Source organism: Agelaius phoeniceus, chromosome 15 (genome assembly GCF_051311805.1).
Source record: "Agelaius phoeniceus isolate bAgePho1 chromosome 15, bAgePho1.hap1, whole genome shotgun sequence".
In the NCBI taxonomy this organism is placed as follows: Eukaryota; Metazoa; Chordata; class Aves; order Passeriformes; family Icteridae; genus Agelaius; species Agelaius phoeniceus.
This window is the reverse complement of record NC_135279.1, coordinates 2,782,441-2,801,762: the sequence shown is the minus strand read 5'-3', so window position 1 is coordinate 2,801,762 and position 19,322 is coordinate 2,782,441. Positions and strand designations below refer to the sequence as shown.

The 19,322-nt window shown below is 48.1% G+C and overlaps 1 protein-coding gene across 1 annotated transcript in view; it reads right to left on the bottom strand.

Moving 5' to 3' along the window:
* Nucleotides 1-3,528: 3,528 nt before the first annotated feature.
* Nucleotides 3,529-19,322, bottom strand: part of NSG2 (neuronal vesicle trafficking associated 2) — a 32,072-nt gene continuing 16,278 nt past the window's right edge. The window contains exons 4-5 of the mRNA XM_054642867.2: nucleotides 7,647-7,757; nucleotides 3,529-5,322 (exon numbers count right to left, since the gene is read on the bottom strand). Coding sequence (XP_054498842.1) covers nucleotides 5,131-5,322; nucleotides 7,647-7,757 — 303 coding nt within the window. The 3' untranslated portion in view covers nucleotides 3,529-5,130. The remainder of the gene's footprint in view (nucleotides 5,323-7,646; nucleotides 7,758-19,322) is intronic.

Sequence of the window (19,322 nt, the reverse complement as noted above, 5' to 3'; positions counted from 1 at the left end):
TCCCTCAGGGGTTCCTCACTCACAGGGTTTGTGTTCCAAGCCCTTCACCAGCCTTGTTGCCTCGTCTGGACACAAATTTGATGACTGCAAGGTTTGGGAGTTTGGATTTGGGGGCTCCAAGGCCGTGGGGAGGCACACACTGACCAGCAGGGACATGGCACAGGTGGAGCCCCAGCTCCAGGCCCTGGATGTCACCTCTGCCTGCCCCAGGGGCTGGGATCTGCTGGAAGTGCCGCTGGCATTGCCCCATTTGCCCCAGAAAATCCTCCCTTGGGTTTGCCGTGTGCTGTGCTCAGTTTGCACTGCAGGAGTCTCTGGCAGGAGCTGTGGCCTCCAGGGCCTGTGGTGCCTCACAGCCCCAGCAGGGTGGGCGGCTCTGGTAGCCCTGTGTGTGCTGGAGAATGCTGTCCTTGCACAGCCTGTGAGGATGAAGGGGCAGGAGCAGTGAGGGACGGTGCCATCATCCCTCCCTGATGCCACAGGAACCCTCCACAGGTGATTTGTCCAGACCTGTCTGTGTGGGGTCAGGATTTTCTCAGGGGCAGCTCTGTTTGCCCCAGGTTCCCACTCGTGCTCCCCCCAGGGGCTCACACTCAGTGTCAGAGCAGGGGAAGGCCCAGGGCTGCTGTTTCTGCCTCTGGATGGAGGCAGCACACCCAGCACACAGATCCCTGCAGTGGGATTGGGATTGGGATTGGGATTGGGATTGGGATTGGGATTGGGATCAGGATTGGGATCAGGACTGGGACCAGGCGATCCCATTGGGGCAGGGCAGGGCCTGCCTGTGCCAGGATGAACTCTGTGCCCTGCTGCTAAGAGGCTTTTCCACGTCCCCTCTCTCTGTTTTTCCCCATCACCATCTGCCTGCTGCAGGACAAATCCTGCCCTAATCCTGCCCAGCCTTCCCCAGCAACAGCAGTTCAGCCACAGAGGATCTGCACTTCCCACCCTCCTGGATTCCTGTGGATTATTTCCTGAGAGGAAGCAACCCACAATCTCTCAAATGACTTGTCATCCACCCTCCCAGTGAAAAAATTATTTTATCATTTTAAATCAAAAGGATTTGACTTTTTTTTGCCTCTCAAAGGGCACCAGTGCAGGTGAAAAGGAGAACTGAGTGGCAGAGACCCCAGCCCTGCCCCAGTACTCCCAGTGGGATCCCTGCAGTGCCCCTGCCACTGCTGGCATTTGAAAAAACCAAAGGCCAAAGAGATGGAAGGAAAGAGCCTTTCCTTCCCCCATCTCCTCCAGTAAGTCATTTTCCCTGGCCTATTTTACAGGAACTGAAAATCTATTAGAGGAATGGCTTAATCCGGTCTGACTGTAATAATTAGGGTGCTTTAAAACCCCTGACTAATCGTATAAAATGTGGTTGTAGACAGCTCAGTGCACGACCCTTACACTTATCACTGGAGGTATTATTACAAACCAGAAACAGCTGGCAAGCACGGGGGAGGATAAAGGGAATAAAAAATCACATGCAAAGGGACAGGGCCTGCTCCTTTTCTGATCTCAGGCAGCGCCTTGAGCCGTCTCTGGAACCCAGAGCACAAAGTCACCTCCAGAACCGACAGACACAGCTCAGCTGTTTGTGCCACTGTGCCCTGCCAGCCCTGGGGGCACCTTTCCCTCTTTGCCCCGGTTTTGCAGGAGGATTGGAGTCAGTCACTCCCCTCAGGGCACTGCAGATGTTTGGAGAGGCTTTTGCAGAGCAAGGCAGGCTCCAGCAGGGAGGAGGATGCAGTGGCTCAGGGTCATGGGGTCACAGCACAAAAGCAGCTCTGCTTCCACGCCTTGCCTGGTGCCAATCTCCTTTTCTCTTGCTCTCCATCTTCCTCAAGCTCTGGCAGTTTCTCCCTTCCCTTCTCTCAGCTGAGTTCCACCATGGCACCACCACACCTTTGGAGTTGTTTTTCCCCGCCTGTCCTGCCAGTTGTTCCCCAGGATTTCTGCCTGCCCAGGGTGCCTGGTCCTGCCAGCTGAGCTCATCCCTGTGCTGCCAGTTCTCCTTCCACCCTTCCCACTGCTCCAGGGGGGCTGGCACACAGCTCAGCACCCACCCTGCAGCACTGACAGCTCTTCCAGGCCGGGGGAATTTTGGGGGAGCTCAAACTCTGCCATGAGGGAGAAGGTCACCCATAGAGATCCCTGGTGCAGCAGGGTCGGGCACAGGCTGGGAAGCTGGGGCTGATGGACTTGGCCAGCACAGAGGGGCACAGGGAGGGCTCTTTATTGCTCAGAGGAGGCAGGGCTGGGGCTGAGCCCTCAGGCAGGCACAGCTCAGGAGAACATTGCTCTGCAGAGCCCCTCAAGGCTGCACAGAGAGCCCACAGCCCTGATGAGCCCGGGCTGCCCCCAACACGCTCCTTAATCAGAGCTGAAAACTCACTATCAGCCTTGAAGGAGGCTTTTAAAGACTGAAATAATAAGATGATGCACTACAATTCCAATTTTCTCCCTGTTCCTGTGATTAAAATACGTGGCTGAATCGTGGAAGCTCAACTGCAGCTTGCACAGGAGCTGTAATAACAATATTCACAGTGGTGGCACTTGCAGCAGGAGTTTGGTTTCTTTTACTTTCCCCCTGAGTCTTTCTTGTTTTTTTTTTCATTCTGCTCTATACAGATTTTGATCTTTCCCTTATTAAATAGGAATGGTTATCCCCACTGACTCACTTATCTAGTAATAGCTAGAACCCTTTTAATTCAAGTGATTCGATTCCTGGGTTTTTCTGATTCAAGTAAACACACAGAGCATTACTGGGAGACTGGCAATAGAATTGCATGGTTAAATTATCCCCTGACTCAATCCTGCACAGCACTGGATCCTTTCAATATATTTCACAAGTACTCAGTGCTGACCTCTAACACCAGAGTGGTTTCTCTCCTGTGGTAGCTCAATTTCACAACTCTGAATACACTTTTTTTTTTTTTTTTTTTGAAGGAAAGCTATCCGAAGGTTTTACAAAATGTTCTTTAGCCTTTGGGAATGAGTCAATTTAATGCCAGGCTATCATTCCATTTCAAAGAGCCAAAGGATTTGAGGCAACACAATCTGCTTTCTGAAGCATGTGAGATGAATACAGCTGTGGGTTTGTTACAAATCAAGCTGTGGAGTTTGGGTGCAGAGCTCAACTTTCCCAAAGTTCAGCTGTGGCCCTTGGTGTGCCAGCTGGATTTCCTTTAACCCCCCATTCCAAGGAGTGCCTGAATCAGGAAAAGATGGTAAGAGGGACATTGCTGCCAGGAAAAGTTCCTGTAATTCATTGGTTTTAAAATGGGAAGGAATTCCCATTAAAATGGAATGGAGCTCCACTGTAAAGGAGTAGATGAGCTGCAGTTTAATCACTGTTTTCCTATTGGAAATGGGTGAGAACACAGGGATTAAAATCCAGGCATTAAAAGGGGAAAATGGGAAGCTCTGGAAATGCCTCCTGAATCCAGAGTCACCTTGGGGCTGGTGCAAGGAGCAGCCTGTGCCTGGCAGCACCACACAAATGCCACCCAAGAAAACCCACGGGAGCCACTCTCAGTCACATCGAACTTTATTTTAATCCCGTCAGAAAAGTTCAAGAATTACACCAAAAAATACTTCAGTCTCTGCTACCTACTGACAAAAAATACACCACAAAATTATAAACTGTTCCGTGGTTTTGCTGGAGTTGGGGTTGTTGGTGGAGGGGGTGGTTTGTACATTTTGAGTGAGAAATGAATTTACAGGTGGAAAGGGAAGGGAGGAGAGGGAGTCAGACAATGGTGTTTGGCACTACAGTTTTAGCTACACTATACAGTTATTTATCATGATGCCTGCAGGACTGAGGAGTTCTGCCCTCACACACTGCCCAGGGTCTCTGACACGGAGGACAAAACTGCCCAATGCGAGGGAAGAAGGGGCCAGTTCCTAATTTCCATCCCAGTCTAGCCAAAAATCTGAAAAAGCAGCTCAGACAAGGTGAGCCTTGCACTGCCTGTGCACTCTGCTCTTGCAGCTCTGGGAAAAGAGAATCCTTGGGGGTTTTTAAATCCCACCAGCCTGCACTAACCTCAAGTGCCATTTGTGGGGAGAGGATGTGTTACTCTGGCCAGGACTGGAGTAAACTTGGGGTCTGCTCTGGGTTTGCAAGCAGAGATTTGATTTTTTACCTCTCTCTAGTGACCTGGAATGACAGGAAATGCTGAAGGAGCTGGAGGAGGGAAGCAGGAGCATCCCATTTAATGGGAAAATCAGGGGCTGAAAATTAGAGGCTCAATACTATCCAAACTTTTGAGATGCTCTTCTGATCATAATGGCATTTCTTTGAGTTGTGGGGACCCTCAGGAGAGAGGTCCCAAAGGATGAAGCCTCATGGAAATTGCCAAAGCTCATGCAGGGAATCTGCCAGAAGCAGAAGCAGAGTCCTTGAACTTCTGACTCTGAGTCCTGTGCTCAAAAGTTTATTCAAGATTTCACTACAGCAGCCTCTGCCTGCTCCCATCCTGCTCCATCTCCAACAGCAGCCTGGATTTCAGCCTCAGAGCCTGGCCAGGACCAGCAGCATTCATTAGGAACACCAGGAACTTTCTGGATTTCCTTGGGGCTGAGTGCAGGGTTTGTGTTTGCACGTGAGCATGTCTGGGGAAGGAAGGGATGCTTGTATTTCTCTGTCAGTGAATGAACACTGACACTGGATTCAATCTGACAGCAAAATATCTCCCCTTTGGCAAATCAAACAGCACCACAATGTCTCTGTACCAGGTTCTCTCTATCCCTCCTGAAAGGATTCCAGCTCTTCCTTCGCTGCATGTGGAGCCTCTGTCACAGCTTTCCAGCACTGACAAAACTTGGTGGGATTCTCTTTGCTGCTTTTACCCTCTCTGGCTGTTTACCTAACTTGCTTTTTTTGTTTTTTAATTTATTTTTCTAACAAATAGTTAAGCAATGATTTAAAAATATTTTTACATCGTTAAGGTACAGTCAACATCAAACATGCCTTTGTACAAGAGCTCAACTCGGTTACAAATCAACGAGAACAACGCACAAAAAAAGAAAAATATCCATGAAGCTGCTCCTGCCCTTGGCTCAGGTTCCTTCCTGCCCTGCAGGGCACGCCCAGGTGTTGTCCCCCCGCCCTCCCGCTCCAGCTCGTTGCCTTTAATGCCCTTCTGTCTTGGCAGCCTTGCTGTCGTGGCTGGCCGAGCCCGAGGGCAGCCAGGGGGACACGGCCCGGGAGCTGGTCTGCTTGGCCATGCTGTAGTGGCTGATGACGGTGTAGAACCGGCCCCGGGAGTTGGAATCCTGCGCCGAGTAGTAGGCGTCCAGCGAGGCGGGGATGCAGCGCTTGTGCTGGGAGGGGAGAGCACAGAGACAAGCACAGGGATGGCACCGGTGGTGGCACTGGTGGTGGCACCAATGATGGCACCGGTGATGGCGCTGGTGATGGCACCAATGATGGCACTGGTGATGGGGTGATGGCACCAATGATGGCACCGGTGGTGGCACTGGTGGTGGCACTGGTGATGACAACAATGATGGCACCAGTGATGGGGTGATGGCATCGGTGATGGCACCGGTGATGGCACCACTGATGACACCAATGATGACACCAATGATGGCGCCAATGATGGCACCAGTGATGGCACCAGTGATGGGGTGATGGCACCGGTGATGGCACCAGTGATGGCACTGGTGATGACAACAATGATGGCACTGGTGATGGGGTGATGGCACCACTGATGGCACTGGTGATGACACCAATGATGGCACCGGTGATGGCACTGGCGATGGGGTGATGGCACCAGTGACGACACCAATGATGGCACCACTGATGGCACCGGTGATGGCACTGGTGATGGCACTGGTGATGACAACAATGATGGCACCGGTGATGGGGTGATGGCATCGGTGATGGCACCGGTGATGGCACCACTGATGACACCAATGATGGCGCCAATGATGGCATCAGTGATGGCACCAGTGATGGGGTGATGGCACCAGTGATGGCACCAGTGATGGCACCAGTGATGGCACTGGTGATGACAACAATGATGGCACTGGTGATGGGGTGATGGCACCACTGATGGCACTGGTGATGGCACCACTGATGACACCAACGATGACACCAACAATGGCACCAATGATGGCGCCAATGATAGCACCAGTGATGGGGTGATGGCACCGGTGATGGCACCAGTGATGGGGTGATGGCACCGGTGGTGGCACCAGTGATGCTCCCAGGGCTCCTGTTTGCACTCACTCTGCTGCAGCTGCCCTGGAGAGCACTGAGCCGGGCTTGGCCTTCCAAGCCTGTTTGTTGCTATTGGCAACAGATGGCAGCGGATCTCAGAGATCGGGGCTGTGGAATGAGGGAGGGACCAAACTGGGCAGACTGGGCTGAGCAGCCCTGCTCACCTGCGGGTCCCAGGCCAGAATTCATCCCCAGACAGGCAGAAGCAGCAAAGCTGCTTTGTGCTGCTCTCTCTGTTAGTGAGTGTTCCCCTGAGCTGTGGGGTGAGCACCTGGCTGGGAATGAATGGCAGGAGGCACAGCCCAATGGGGCAGCTCTTTTCACAGGCTCAGGTTTGGATTTAATTCTGAAATTCACAACTCCATGAAGGGGCCTCAAAGCTCATCTCATTCCAAGCCTCTGCCATGGGCAGGGACACCTTCCACTATCCCAGAGTGCTCCAAATCCTGTCCAACCTGGCCTTGGGCACTGCCAGAGATGCAGGGGCAGCCACAGCTGCTCTGGGCACCCAGTGCCAGGGCCTGCCCACCCTCTCCAGGAAGGATTTCTTCCCAATATCCAACTAAACCTTCTCTGTCACTTTGAAGCCATTCCCCCTTGTCCCCCCTTGTAAAGGGTCTCTCTCCATCTTTCTTGTAGCTCCTTCAGGTACTGGAGGCCACAACTGGGTCACCCCAAAACCTTTTCTTTTCCAGTCTGAACAATCCCAATTCTCCCTTTTTATATAACCTAAGAGAGTAATTCACAATGATTAATACACCAACTTCTTACTCTATTTTCCAGCTCACATATTCTCCCCAGTGTGGTCAAGACTACTGTGAATTTATGAGTTTATTCACACTGAGAAGTCAGTGAATTATTTTGCAATTTTTTTTTTTTTTTTTATCTCAGCAGACCAGGCAAACAGTTCTATGAATATTCAGTACAAAATCACTGGGTTTTAGCAATTGTTACATGGGTTTGCTCTTGATAAAGGCTCAAGAGCACCTAGAAGTGAACTATTTGGGCAAATTTGGATTTCTTTCACAAAGGACAGTGTCAGCACTGCAGCAGTTTGCTTTGCATTACAATGTATGCCAGCAAACATCAGTTACTTGGGAGTGTGGGAAGCAAATGCAGGATCCCAGCTGCAATAAATCCATTCACAAATATGAGGGATTGTTGCTGAACATCTGTCTAGAGTGTTCACCAAATGCTAATCCCAACAATTACACTGTAACAGTAGCTGATGGAGGCAGATGCATGTCCACATTTCCCAGAACACTTTTTCCATTTCAACACATTCCTGCCAAATGTTCTGTTTGGCCTGGTCAAAATAAAAAAAAAAAAAAAAAAAAAAAAAAAAAGCAGCCTGGGCTGTAACCATGCAGGCAATTAGAGCCTGTCATTAGCTCAGGCAATTCATCCTTCTGAAGTTCCTTACCTTATAAACAAATCCATCTGGGCAACTGTGGTCGTAAGTGAAGGCTTTGTACACCACAAGGAACACTATGCAGGCAAGGAATGCAAGAGCCAGGCTTATGAGGATGGTGACCTAGAAAAGAGGGATAATGTTACTGTACATATGTTAAAATGGCATATGAGCAACCTCATAATTAAATGACTTATAGGAACAGACATTCCAACAGACTGCAGCCTTCACTCCACCGTGCAGTACTTAACTAAGCATGGTAATTGACTGAATGCTGGATCCAATATCCTGGATTCCCACATCGTTCCCATCCCCCCCACAGACTTCCAACATTCCTGTCTTTAACCCATTGCAAATGTATCGATTTTGCTGTAGTATTTGGTGCTCTCAGCTCTGGCCCAGCAGGACCTTGCAGCAGGCAGAATGCCCATTCCAGGTCTGATGTGTTGGATGAAGTGCCCTGTGACCAGATCCCACTTTTCTGGGGGCAGAGCAGTGAACAGGGAGGAGCAATGAGGCCTTTGTAGCTCACATCCCTTTGTGCCTCCTGGGCAACTCCACCAGGATAAATTGTGCCCTGCAGGAGAAAGGGGATCCTTCTCTGTGAAAGGAAAATATCCTGAATACTGACAAAGCCCCACAGCATGCCCAAGAGCAGATGCTGCTGCTGGAGGTACCAGACACAATTCCCTCTTTGGGGTTCAAATATTCCCCCTGCCCTCATTGCCCAGCAGGTCACCCAGTCTGTTCCTTTGCTGGAGCTCCCCTCTCTCAGCTTTTCCAGGTCCTTCCTAAATAGTTCATCCAACAGCAAGTTTTCTGTCCCTACTCCATGCCTGGATGGGGGCCCTGATCACTGATTTTTGCTCAGCTGTTTGTTCCTCAAGGACTGAGCAAGGAGCTGTCAAACACTCCCATCCTCCCCTTTCAAAGCTTTCTTGGTCCCATAATTCCAAAAAACCCCATCACATCCAAACCTCAGGCAAGAGAGAGCTGTGGAGACTTATCTAGCAGGAGAGATTCCTGAATTCATTGTTAATTCAGAATATTTTAGAATAAAAGGTAAAAAGGTGAGACTGGCGCTAAGAGGCTTTGCCAAGGACAAAGAGTTCACTGAAGCCCAGACCTGCCTTTTAATGTTCCTGCTTGGATTAACCTCTCCTTGGGGCCTCATCTGCTGCAAAATGGGTCAATTAAGCCAAAGGCAGCAACAGAGGGAGCAGAATTTACTGCTGGACCTGGGAGAACTCTGTTAGGGAGTCCTGGAGTGCTGCAGAGGGATCTGGCACTAAAGGAGTGCAGTTGTATGAATTGCACCAATCCAACCAAGAAAATTTGGGATCCACCTCTTCTCAGTGCCCCCTCTGAGGGGTGGACAGAAATATTTCAGAGCAGCTTCATGGCAGCCCTTGGGTTCCCAACCTGGGGGACTCTGTCCCTTTGTCCCTTTTCATGGTGATAAAGGCTCTCTGGATTCAAGGCAGATGCAAATGGAATTTGACATGATTTGTGTCCCCAAAAGAAGTTGTATTACACATGAAAAAAAAGAAAAAAGTTAAGTCCCTTTGGTATGGTAAAAAAGAGAGACTTCCTGGATAAAATATACTCTGCTTTTTCCAACAGGAAACCTGGGAAAAACAGATCCCTCCCCATAAAGAGCCACCAGAATCCTGCTGGCAGGTCAGTGGGGAGGAGCATTTCTCCTGCAGAACATATGTCCATGATCTTCTCCTCATTTAAAAGGGGAGCCTGATGGGCCTGGTATTCCCTGTAATTCCAGTGTAGCTACTAAACCACAATGACAATGGCACAAGTGTCCTTTGAGGTCAATTTGAAGGCACTAGAGCAAGATGTTCATCTTGTTCTACCAAAGCCAATGCTGAGGGGCAGCCCTGGTTAGAAATTCAGAAACAAGAAATGCTCAGCTCTCCAGTCTGGCTACTGTGCCCCAAATTAAATATGCAATGAGAAAATAAATGTTGCTTGAAACTCAGCCTTCAGAAGAAGAAAGAACTGAGCTGTCTGCAGTGAGAATAAATGTTTCTTCATGGCTCTTCTGCTAAATCCCACGTGCATGCACAGCCTATGGAAATAACCATTAGAACTGCAATTTGAGGGGTTCTTTCCTCTTGTCCTCCCACTGAGTCCCTAAAAATAACAAATTCCCCTCTGTTCTGGCCAAGTGCTGACACCCAGTTGATCATGGCCCTGTGCTGAGCTCTCCCCTCCCTGCAGGCTGTAACTGAGCCCATTTTCACCCTCCTGCCTTTCCTGCACTCACAGAATTGCTGTGACAATATTACACCTGCTGATAAATGGTGGAAAATTGCTCCAGATGAAATGTCATGTAAGATGTTAAAACCCAAAGGAAAGGGAAGAGAAATCCACCCCCGGATATTCTGGCATGCCAGAGCTAAGATCCACCTCTCCAACTATTCCAGAGCATACAAAGCTTCATTAACATTCAAACACCAAAGAATCACAGAGCTGCAATACCTAATAAACCTCCACTTTTTTTTTTTTATGATTAACACGAACCTTGGCAGTCTCTGAGCAATATAAACACTCACAGAGGGGAAATAAAATTTAGCAAGCAGATAAAACCTGGAAGTGCTGCAGGCATGAATCTGTCACATGTGACTGCTCGAGTGTGTGGAAGAAGGGGGGGATTTGCCTGCCCTCTCCTCAAAAATCTCACATGATTCCCCCAAAGGTTCCCTTTAGAGGGAACAGAGAAGAGAGAACATCATTACCACACCAAAACATTCCCCCCCATCCTCCAAAAAATGTGGGAGAGGCCCTTAACATCCATGAAGGATCAAGCTCCCATCAACAGCAGCACACTTGGGGTGGTTCTCCTTTTTCCCACAGATAAAGAACATTTTTTGCATTTTCACACAGCAGTGATGAATAAAAGGATCCATCCCCATCAGGCAGCAGGAGATCAGGTGCCAGCAGGTTTTGTGCCAGGCAGAGGATGCCTAATTGCAGTGGTGTTCCAGCTAACCTGGCTTTCATGGAGCCCATGGAAGCATCCTCCATGCTCTCTTTGATTTATCAGCTGCCCAGGATCTCCTTTTTCATCAAAAATTCCCTTTTTCCCTCTCTCGCTCCAGTACAAAGCCTTATTTAAAAGGCAACCAGAGAACAATGGCACATCCAAACAGCAGGGCATTTATTTAACAGCTTTTTTCCATTGCAAGGTTTTTACAGTTTGAATCCTTATTCATATAATATATATAATCATGGAATGGCTTGGCTTGGAAGGGACCTCAAAGATCATCTCATTCCATGGACAGGGACACCTTCCACTGTCCCAGGTGCTCCCAGCCCAATGTCCTGGCCTTGGGCACTGCCAGGGGTCCAGGGGCAGCCCCAGCTGCTCTGGGCACCCTGTGCCTCCCCACCCTCACAAGGAAGAATTTCTTGCCAGCATCCAACCTAAATTTCCCCTCTTTCAGAGTGGGTGGCACTTCTTAGATACCAGGCATAATTTTATTTCTAAATTTTTGGTAAATCAGTGTTTGACTCTGGACACTTTTCTCCCTGCTTATACACTTAAAGCAGGAGCAGAGCCAAGAAGATGCCAACCAAGAAAATTCTCGCTGCCTACAGGAAAAGCAGCCAGGCCCAGAGAAGAGATAAAAATCATTTATCACAGAAAAATTCCTACAAAATTCTGCACCATTTTCGTACTCTCTACAGCTGTAATGTGAATTAGGGATCTCAGAAGGCTCTGCTGCCTATTTTTGTTCCTGCACTCTTCTCAGCCTCTTCACAAAATTCCAGTTTCTCAGGAAAGGATCCCACTGCTGCTGCCATGTCTGGTTCTACAAGATACCTTCAGTCTTGCTGGGTATTGGGAAATTTTCTGACCTTTAATAGGCAATTCAGCTGAAGAAGTTCTCTTGGTTTTAATTTTTCTCTTTGTAGAAGAAGAAAGGCAAAGAACAAGGCAAAATTTGTTATGAACAAAACTGGCGGAAATTCTGTCAAGGTTATTTCAGAGAGGGGCTTAAGAGCTGTGCTTGGAGAGGTAGCAAAGCTTTTCCTGTAGTTTATGGCAATTCCATTACACCTGAAAACCCATCAGTCCCTGACAATCCAGTTAACTTGCAGAAAAAAAAAATCACAAAATCATCTAAGGGCATCCAAACACATCCATGCACTCCTGAATCCATTATAAGGATTTCTGCTTGACAATGAAAAATTCAGGAGGGCAATTTTTTCCCCTTCATGCCATAACTTGTTCAGCTGATAATGAGATGGAAGATTGACACCATCACATTTCCACTTGGAAGGCACAGTTAAAGGATCAGGAGCTCCTGGAAATCCAGCTAGCCTGGTGGCCTCTGTGTACCCCAGGATGGAATCCAAGTGCAAACACACAAATCCAGGCTGTTATTGCAAGGAAACTCTGGTGTGTCAGCAGGGAGGGGGCCAGGACACTGAGATGGAGCAGGTGTGATGAGCTATCCCCCAAAGTCACCCCAGGAAGAGCTGCCCTACTGTTCAAACTCTGTCAAAGAGCTGCTGGTGCCTTGCCCAGCACCCAGACACCCTGATCTACCCTGGCAGTGAAAATGATCTGACTGCTCTTCTTCAAAAATGTCATTTTACTTCCCACAGTTAAAAATATTTTTGTAATAAGTTGCTGATTTTGCTGATCTTCTGGCAACAGCTTTGCCTCTGAAATTTTGGAAGGCTAACTGCAAAAAAAAGTGACACAATTGGGTCTTCAGATTTGCTTAGTACTGCTCAAGGAGATGTAGGATTTGTTCTTTATTATTACAGCACAGCTTTATTCCAGATGGTGTCCAGATTCTTAAGAAGAATTGTTTAGGAGATGCTTTGTAAGAGGAAAATGTCCTTAGTCATGTCTCTACATTTTCAGGGCTATATATAATAAAATACTCCTTAGTGCTGTGAGGTTTCTTAATCAAGGTCTAAGGTGGGTGGGATTTTTTGGTCCTTTAACTTACATTTCATAACCATAAACCAATCTGGCCCCAGTTCTCATAAGAACAGATGAGGATGGGATCATCCTGGGGGCCAGGACCTTCTCCCATCAGCTCCTGGGCTGGTCCCCATGGGCAGCAGGAAGGGGCTGGGATTGGGCCCCCTCAGGTGAGACCCCAGCCCAGGCAGGACCTGGAGCTGCTGGAGAGATCCAGAGGAGGCACCAGGGGATCAGAGGGATGGAGCTGGGAGAGCTGGGGTTGTTCACATGGACAGGAGAAGCTTTGGGGTGACACAATTGTGGCCTTTTTGTACCTGGAGAAGCTACAAGGAAAATGGAGAGAGACTTTACAAGAGCCTGGAGTGACAGGACAAGGGGGAATGGCTTCAAAATGACAGATAGTAGGGTTAGATTGGATTTTAGGAAAAATAAATTTACTGTGAGGGTGGGCAGTGCCCAAGGCCAGGCTGGACAGGGCTGGGAGCAGCCTGGGACAGTGGGGGTGTCCCTGCCATGGCAGGGGTGGCACTGGGTGATTTTTAAGGTCCCTTCCAAGCCAAACCATTCTGTGAGTCTCTGCTCCACTGTTCCATGGGTTCCTTTCAGCCACCAGAGCCCAGCAATGCAATCCCAAAACACTCACAGAGTGCAGAGAGGCTCATTTATCCCAAAGCCTCAGAAGAGTGCCCCTGAAACAGCACTGGCTGTCTCGGAGCCAATTCCCCTCCCAGCCTGTCCCCCTGGGCTCTGCCCATCCCTGCCCACCCCAGCCCACTGTGACAACACCAGAGAACCTCTCCAAGTCTGCAGGTCTTACAAAGAAACATCACTTTTCCAGGATAGGCAGCAGCAATTCCTCTGCTCTGCATCTCCTAAAGCTGTGAGAGCAGCACGAGTGTGGAAGGAGCACACCGTGTTTCTAAGCAATTTGTCAAATAATTAAATTATGCACACAATAACTAGCTGGCTCAATTATATTAGCCAGTCTCCACCATGTAATATAATTTCTAGTGGCTGTTTAGGCACTAATAGCCTCAGATCTTTTTAACAGTGTCTGGTGCCAGCTGTGGGCTGCGTGACATCTCCCTGTGCCAAGTCAAACCCCTTGGATGGAAAATTCATGGCTCTGTTTCCAAGCCCCCATTCCTTATGGAAGTTCTAAATGCCATTTTAAATAAAGCTGCTTCAGCAATGAATATCAGTGAATTTCCATTTAGGTAAATAAAAAGCTCCGTTGGGTTTGCTTTCTCTTTTTTGCTATTTAATGCCATAAAAATTCCTCCATCAAGCAGGCAGGTAGAGTGAGGTGGGGTGATGTTGTTTCTAGGAACACCAAATAAATACATGGCCCCAAATAAATACTGCCCTGTCTTGGCAGACCAGACCGGTTTTTAAAGGTGGTTTTCCCCTCCTTCTATAAGAATATTTTCTTTTTTTTCCAATTGTCAGAAGCCTTCCCACTGGAACTAGGTGATCTTTCAGGCCCCTCCTGCCCAGCTCAGGCCATTCAGTGATTCTGTGTCTGTTACCTCCATAAGAAATGGAGCAGAGCCCCCAAATTAAACAAGGGGGTGACTCAAGAACTGCTCAGAAAGGAGCTTTTCTTCCCAAAGCCACATCCTTAGTACACCTGGCAGCCCATTGCAGGAGCTGAGCAATGCTGGAAGAGGCTTCCTTCCAGATCCCTAATTTGAGGTGTTTTTTCAATTAGTGGGACTGCAGCAGACAGAAACATCCTCTCCAAGGCTTCCTGACGTGCAGCCCTTCCCTGCTGCCCTGGCACAGCCTTGGCTGGGACATTTCCTCTGGTCACTCCACGTGGGACATGGCAATGGATGCCTCAGCTCATCACAGGCCCTTTTTAAATGCATTAACAGGAACACAAGATAAACCAAGTCATCAATAAACTGTCTCCTTGCCTGCCCTTTGCCTGCCAGGACTCAACCTCTGCACAGTCTCATGAACGCAAAATCGTCCCTCTCACGCCTCCCTGATGTTGGATTTGGTGCAGGGAAAGCTTTGGGAGCCCTGAGCAAGGATGGATGCAGGGATCAGCTCATGGCAACACACCTGGAACTGCAGCTGGTGTTCCCTGCTCTGCTACTGCCTTTTCCTGCCACATCCCTCCACACCCAGCTCCAGAGCTCACTCCCCACTCAGACAACCCCAGCCAGAGCCACCCACAGCTGCAAACATCTAAATTCCCCAAACCTTGGCTTTTTCTGAGGCAAAAACGCCCAAAGACCACCACCTTGTCAGAGCCAAGGATCAGGCTGGCTCCAGGGAAAAGCTGAGGTGCGTTTGCTTTGTGAAATTACCTTCTGCCAAAGGTCAGGCCTGCATGAATTACAGCACCTCTGTTCAGTGCACTCTTGTGCCTGAAGAAAATAACCACTTGGAAGATTGTTCCTTCAAGAAGGGAAACAAATTCACCTGTATTTCAGCATTTATGTCTCCCATCATGGGCAGGAAATAATATTTCTGCATTCATGGTTCAGTACACCCATTTCTCCTTAAAAACTTATTATGTGGGTGCTTTATAGGAGAACAAAGTGAGGACTTGGTGAGCAAAGTGTCCCCTGGGTAACTTAAGAATTAAAAGCCTTTCCATTTTGAATTAGAAAGATGAGGCTTTATTGCTGCAAATGACTTACAAGAGCTACTCTTTTAAAAGCAAACAAGAGAAATGAGTAATCGAGGTGATTAGGCTGCCTCCAAAGGCACCAGGCCAGCTCCATTAGCTGTGGATCCGACCCAACAGGCTTTAAAACATCTGCAAGTACCAACAAGAGGCAGCTCAGCTCTGCTTAACATCCAATCACAGCCTGTGCTGCTTTAGAGACACTGAAACATTGCATGCAGAAATTTGTGTCACTGAAATTTGCACTTCCTTGGTTATTATTTTTTTTTAGCATTCAGTGGTCTGGCTACAAGACTCCAAATGCACTTCCCAACAGGGAATAAACTTTGCTTTGGTTTCACTCAGCTGAAAATTCTTTCCTGCTCCTCCATCCTGCTTGGTCTCTTTTGGTACAGTGGCCACAGCAGCATTAAATATCTTTCATTTCGCCTCAAATGCTGACAGGAAAATTGCCCAACACTCAGATTTCCTGTGGGGTGCCAGAGGTAAGTGCAGAATGTGTTGGAGACAGAGATGCAGTGTAAGAAATCCTCCAGGCCCAGTGGGAACTGCAATTACACCCTGGAATTAGCACCAAGGGTATCTCCATGTGGTCACTTATGGAAACATTTTCAAGCATTTTGCTCCAAAGCCAAGAGTCAGTTGAGGTTTCTGCTCTGTAAATCTTTTTCCTTCAATATATCCTGGTTTGAAGAATGAACTTTCAGCAAGTGTACCCCACAAAAATTTAGGCATGTGAATATTCTCTGTGACTTCCACTTTTAGAGGTTTTCTGCAGAAAATTATCTTTCTTCTTCTCTCCAAAAAATCAATTAAATGGAAAAAAAGTCCAAACCAAGACTGAACAAATCTCTTCAGCTGACTATTCTGTTAATGCTTACAGATGGCAAAAAATAAATAGAGCCAAGGCTTTTCCTGGCTTTGTAAAAGAGTATCTATGTGTGTAAAACTAACCTAAAACAAGAATGCACTGTAAGGAATGGTCCATTTCCTATTTAAAAAAATGTATGTGGGTTTTTTTCCTTGGCTTTGTTAAGTGGTCCCTGAGCCAGTAGAGAGCATTCCAGTTAAATCAAAATAGATTTTTCTTGTGTGTTTTAGACACAGACATGACATTTTTGGGCCCTTGCCTGTACAAAACAATTAAGGAATTAGCTGGGAGTTCTTACAAAACCCCCAGACTCCTACCCAGACAGAGAAAACCTGCAGGGTTTATAACAATACCTGGGGCTGTGATCAGACAGATCTGTTCCCTGGCAGCTGAGCCACAAATCCCCACTCAGTTCATCCTCACAGCTCCTGATTGTCACTGATGATCACCAACGGCTCCATCAATCTGCCTCTGCAGCCTGGGAGAGCACTGGGACAGATGTGGCCTGTCCTGTTCTCAGAAATCCCCAGAGGAAGGATTTCTGAGCCCAGGCAGAAGGATGAGGAGCACCATTTCTCACCTGCTTGCATGCACACCACGAGTGAGAGCCTGGAACCACGCAGGTGAGACTTTGCATCAAGGCCAGGCAGGGCTGGGCAGTGATTTTTTTTTGGGAAAAGAGAACCTGTGACCTTCTGAATGCACTGGAAATATTCAGCCTCCAAAGAGGCAGCTCTGGCTCCACTCTCAGATCATCCACCACAGTCTGGAGAACACTTAGGAGCAGTGAGAGCTGCCTGAAAGCCCTGCAGGAACTCACCCAATGCATCCACAGGGAGAGGAGATTGCCTGGAGGCAGCTGGGAGCTCCCAGAGGGAGGGAATATTGGAATATTCTCCCAAATCAACCCCTTCCTACTGACCCTCCCTGAGTGCAAGGTCCCAGAGAAAACCCTGGTTCCAGCCCTGCTGCTGGGGCCAGTGGCTGCTCCCTGTGCCTGCCACATCCTCTGCTTGTCCCCCCTTCTCCTGGGTGCTGAAAGCAGCAGCAGCAATTCCCAGCAGAGGGAGAGATCCCCGCGTCCAGCCCCGGGCGCCGCTGCCATGAGCAGGGTAATGGATCCTCCAGGGCCCCTCCAGCTCAGATAACCGATGGGATGTGGCAGTTGCCATGGCAACGCTGGTGCTGATAGCATTGAGAAGCAGAGGGAGTCCTTTCACCAGGACTTGCTCCTGCCCCGTGGGAACTCAACAATTAAAGGAGAGTTTAAAATTTATTCATCTATAAATGGACAATGGAAAGCCTCAGCCGTTTTTCTGGGATTTCTTTGCAGGTTAGAGGAGGAGCTATCAGCATAAAGCAACAGCCTTCAGGTGAAAGCAGAACACCCCAGGAGGAGTCTGAAGGATCCATGGCATGGATGGGAAGTTTGGGAAGGGGGAGCAGGAATGGCACATCTGGGGCTCTGTGTGTGCAGCAAAGTGTGAATTCCCTGGGGATTTGGTGGCTCACCTTCCACTGGGGGCACCAGGGGAGCACCTTCCATTCAGCAAAGCTGTTACCAACAGGAAATTATTCCCTGGCCCAGAAAAATCTTTGTTAATCAGGAGCCAAGCATTTCAGGTATTGGCTTGGGTTTGATCACGAACAATTCTTGCATCATTGTTTTGTAGGGTGCGGCTGGAGACAAAGAGATTTTGTTCCAAATCTTCCACATTAAGTCAGAGGAAAAGAATTGTTCCAGTATGAGCATTTCAACAACAGAGGCACTTGAATGGGTTCCACTACATTTTAAGGACCTGATGAAAAGTGTGGGCAAGAATTACATCCACTGGTGCCTGGATCTGCGTGTGGCAGAGCAGTTTCAGGGTGGAGGGAGGAGAGGGGTGATCCAATGATAAGAAATAATTGTCACTGCACACTCAACAGGGACAGATGACACAACCAGTGACTCTGAAAATGCATCTTGCCAAATTGCAGCAAGAAGAATGAAGTTCTCAGTCTTCATCAATACTGGCAGATGATTTCTCCAGGTAGATAAATTGCTTGCAAAAAACATCTTAAATATATCGACTTCTCCCCCGTACACCCACTCCCAACTTGTTCTGTTAAAGACAAGTACTGAGCTTAATTATTCCAACTCTGAAAACATAAACTTTTAAAAGAAATTGATCCATGAAGAGGAAAGAACTGTAGAAGGCTTGAGAAGTCAGATAACTATGGAGGTAACTATCACTCAGCTAACAGTCAATAAATCATTACCTTCCTGGAAATATTTAACAGTTCTGTGGCAGTGGTGAGAAAGGGCTCAGACTGGTATAACAGAGACCAGTTTGTATAAAACCAGTAAGGGGCCAGCAGTTCCAGGTGTCACCCAATGCTCTGTAGGCCTACACAGAAAGGCCACTCCAGACCTCTTCTGGTGCTATCCAAATAAATCAATGCTGCTGGGTGATTTCTGGGCTATCTGGGCTGCTTGGAAGAGAAAAGGAGTCAGTGAAACCCTGTTCTCCAGAATTAACAAGACTTCATTTGGTGGGGAATCTGCCTAAAAAGCAAAAGGGGTTCAATCTCTTTTCAGTACTGATAGAAATAAGGGCAGAATGATTACTCATATGTGAGAGATTGTTCTTTAAAGATGCCTAGTGGGGCATCACTGGTGAGAAGGAGCAGGAAGCCTCAGAGGCAGAGGCTATCAATTTATTGTTGGTTTTTAGAGCTGTCACCCCACAGAGGAGTCACAGCCACGTCTACAAACCCTCTCCAAGGCACCTCAGTGTTGTCACAGGATGGCAAAGCCCAGGAACAGGAGCTCCCTTCAAAGCCCTGGAAATGAAAGGCAAAGAGCAGCCACCCTTGCCCCTCAGCCTGGGAAACCTCAGCTCACAGAGCTACTGCAGAACAAGATCTCTGCAGCTCAAAAACCTCCTAGAGGAACACACTCCAAAGGTGGAAGCAGTCTGGAGAAGGCAAGGTCTATAAATCACTGCCTGTCAGCTTAGAAAAATGTTCTCTTTGCTTCTCTGTGGAGGAGTAAAATGAGAAAAGAAATTTCTTTTCTGTATAGATGGCTCAGCCATAAGGTTATTTTAACATCATTTTCTCGTAGCCCATCTACACACAACTATTTAAACAGTTTTATAAAGGAGGTATGGGCTGACTCATGCAGCTGAAGAATCAGCCTAATTGGTCAAACTTCCAGGACAGTGTGTGCTG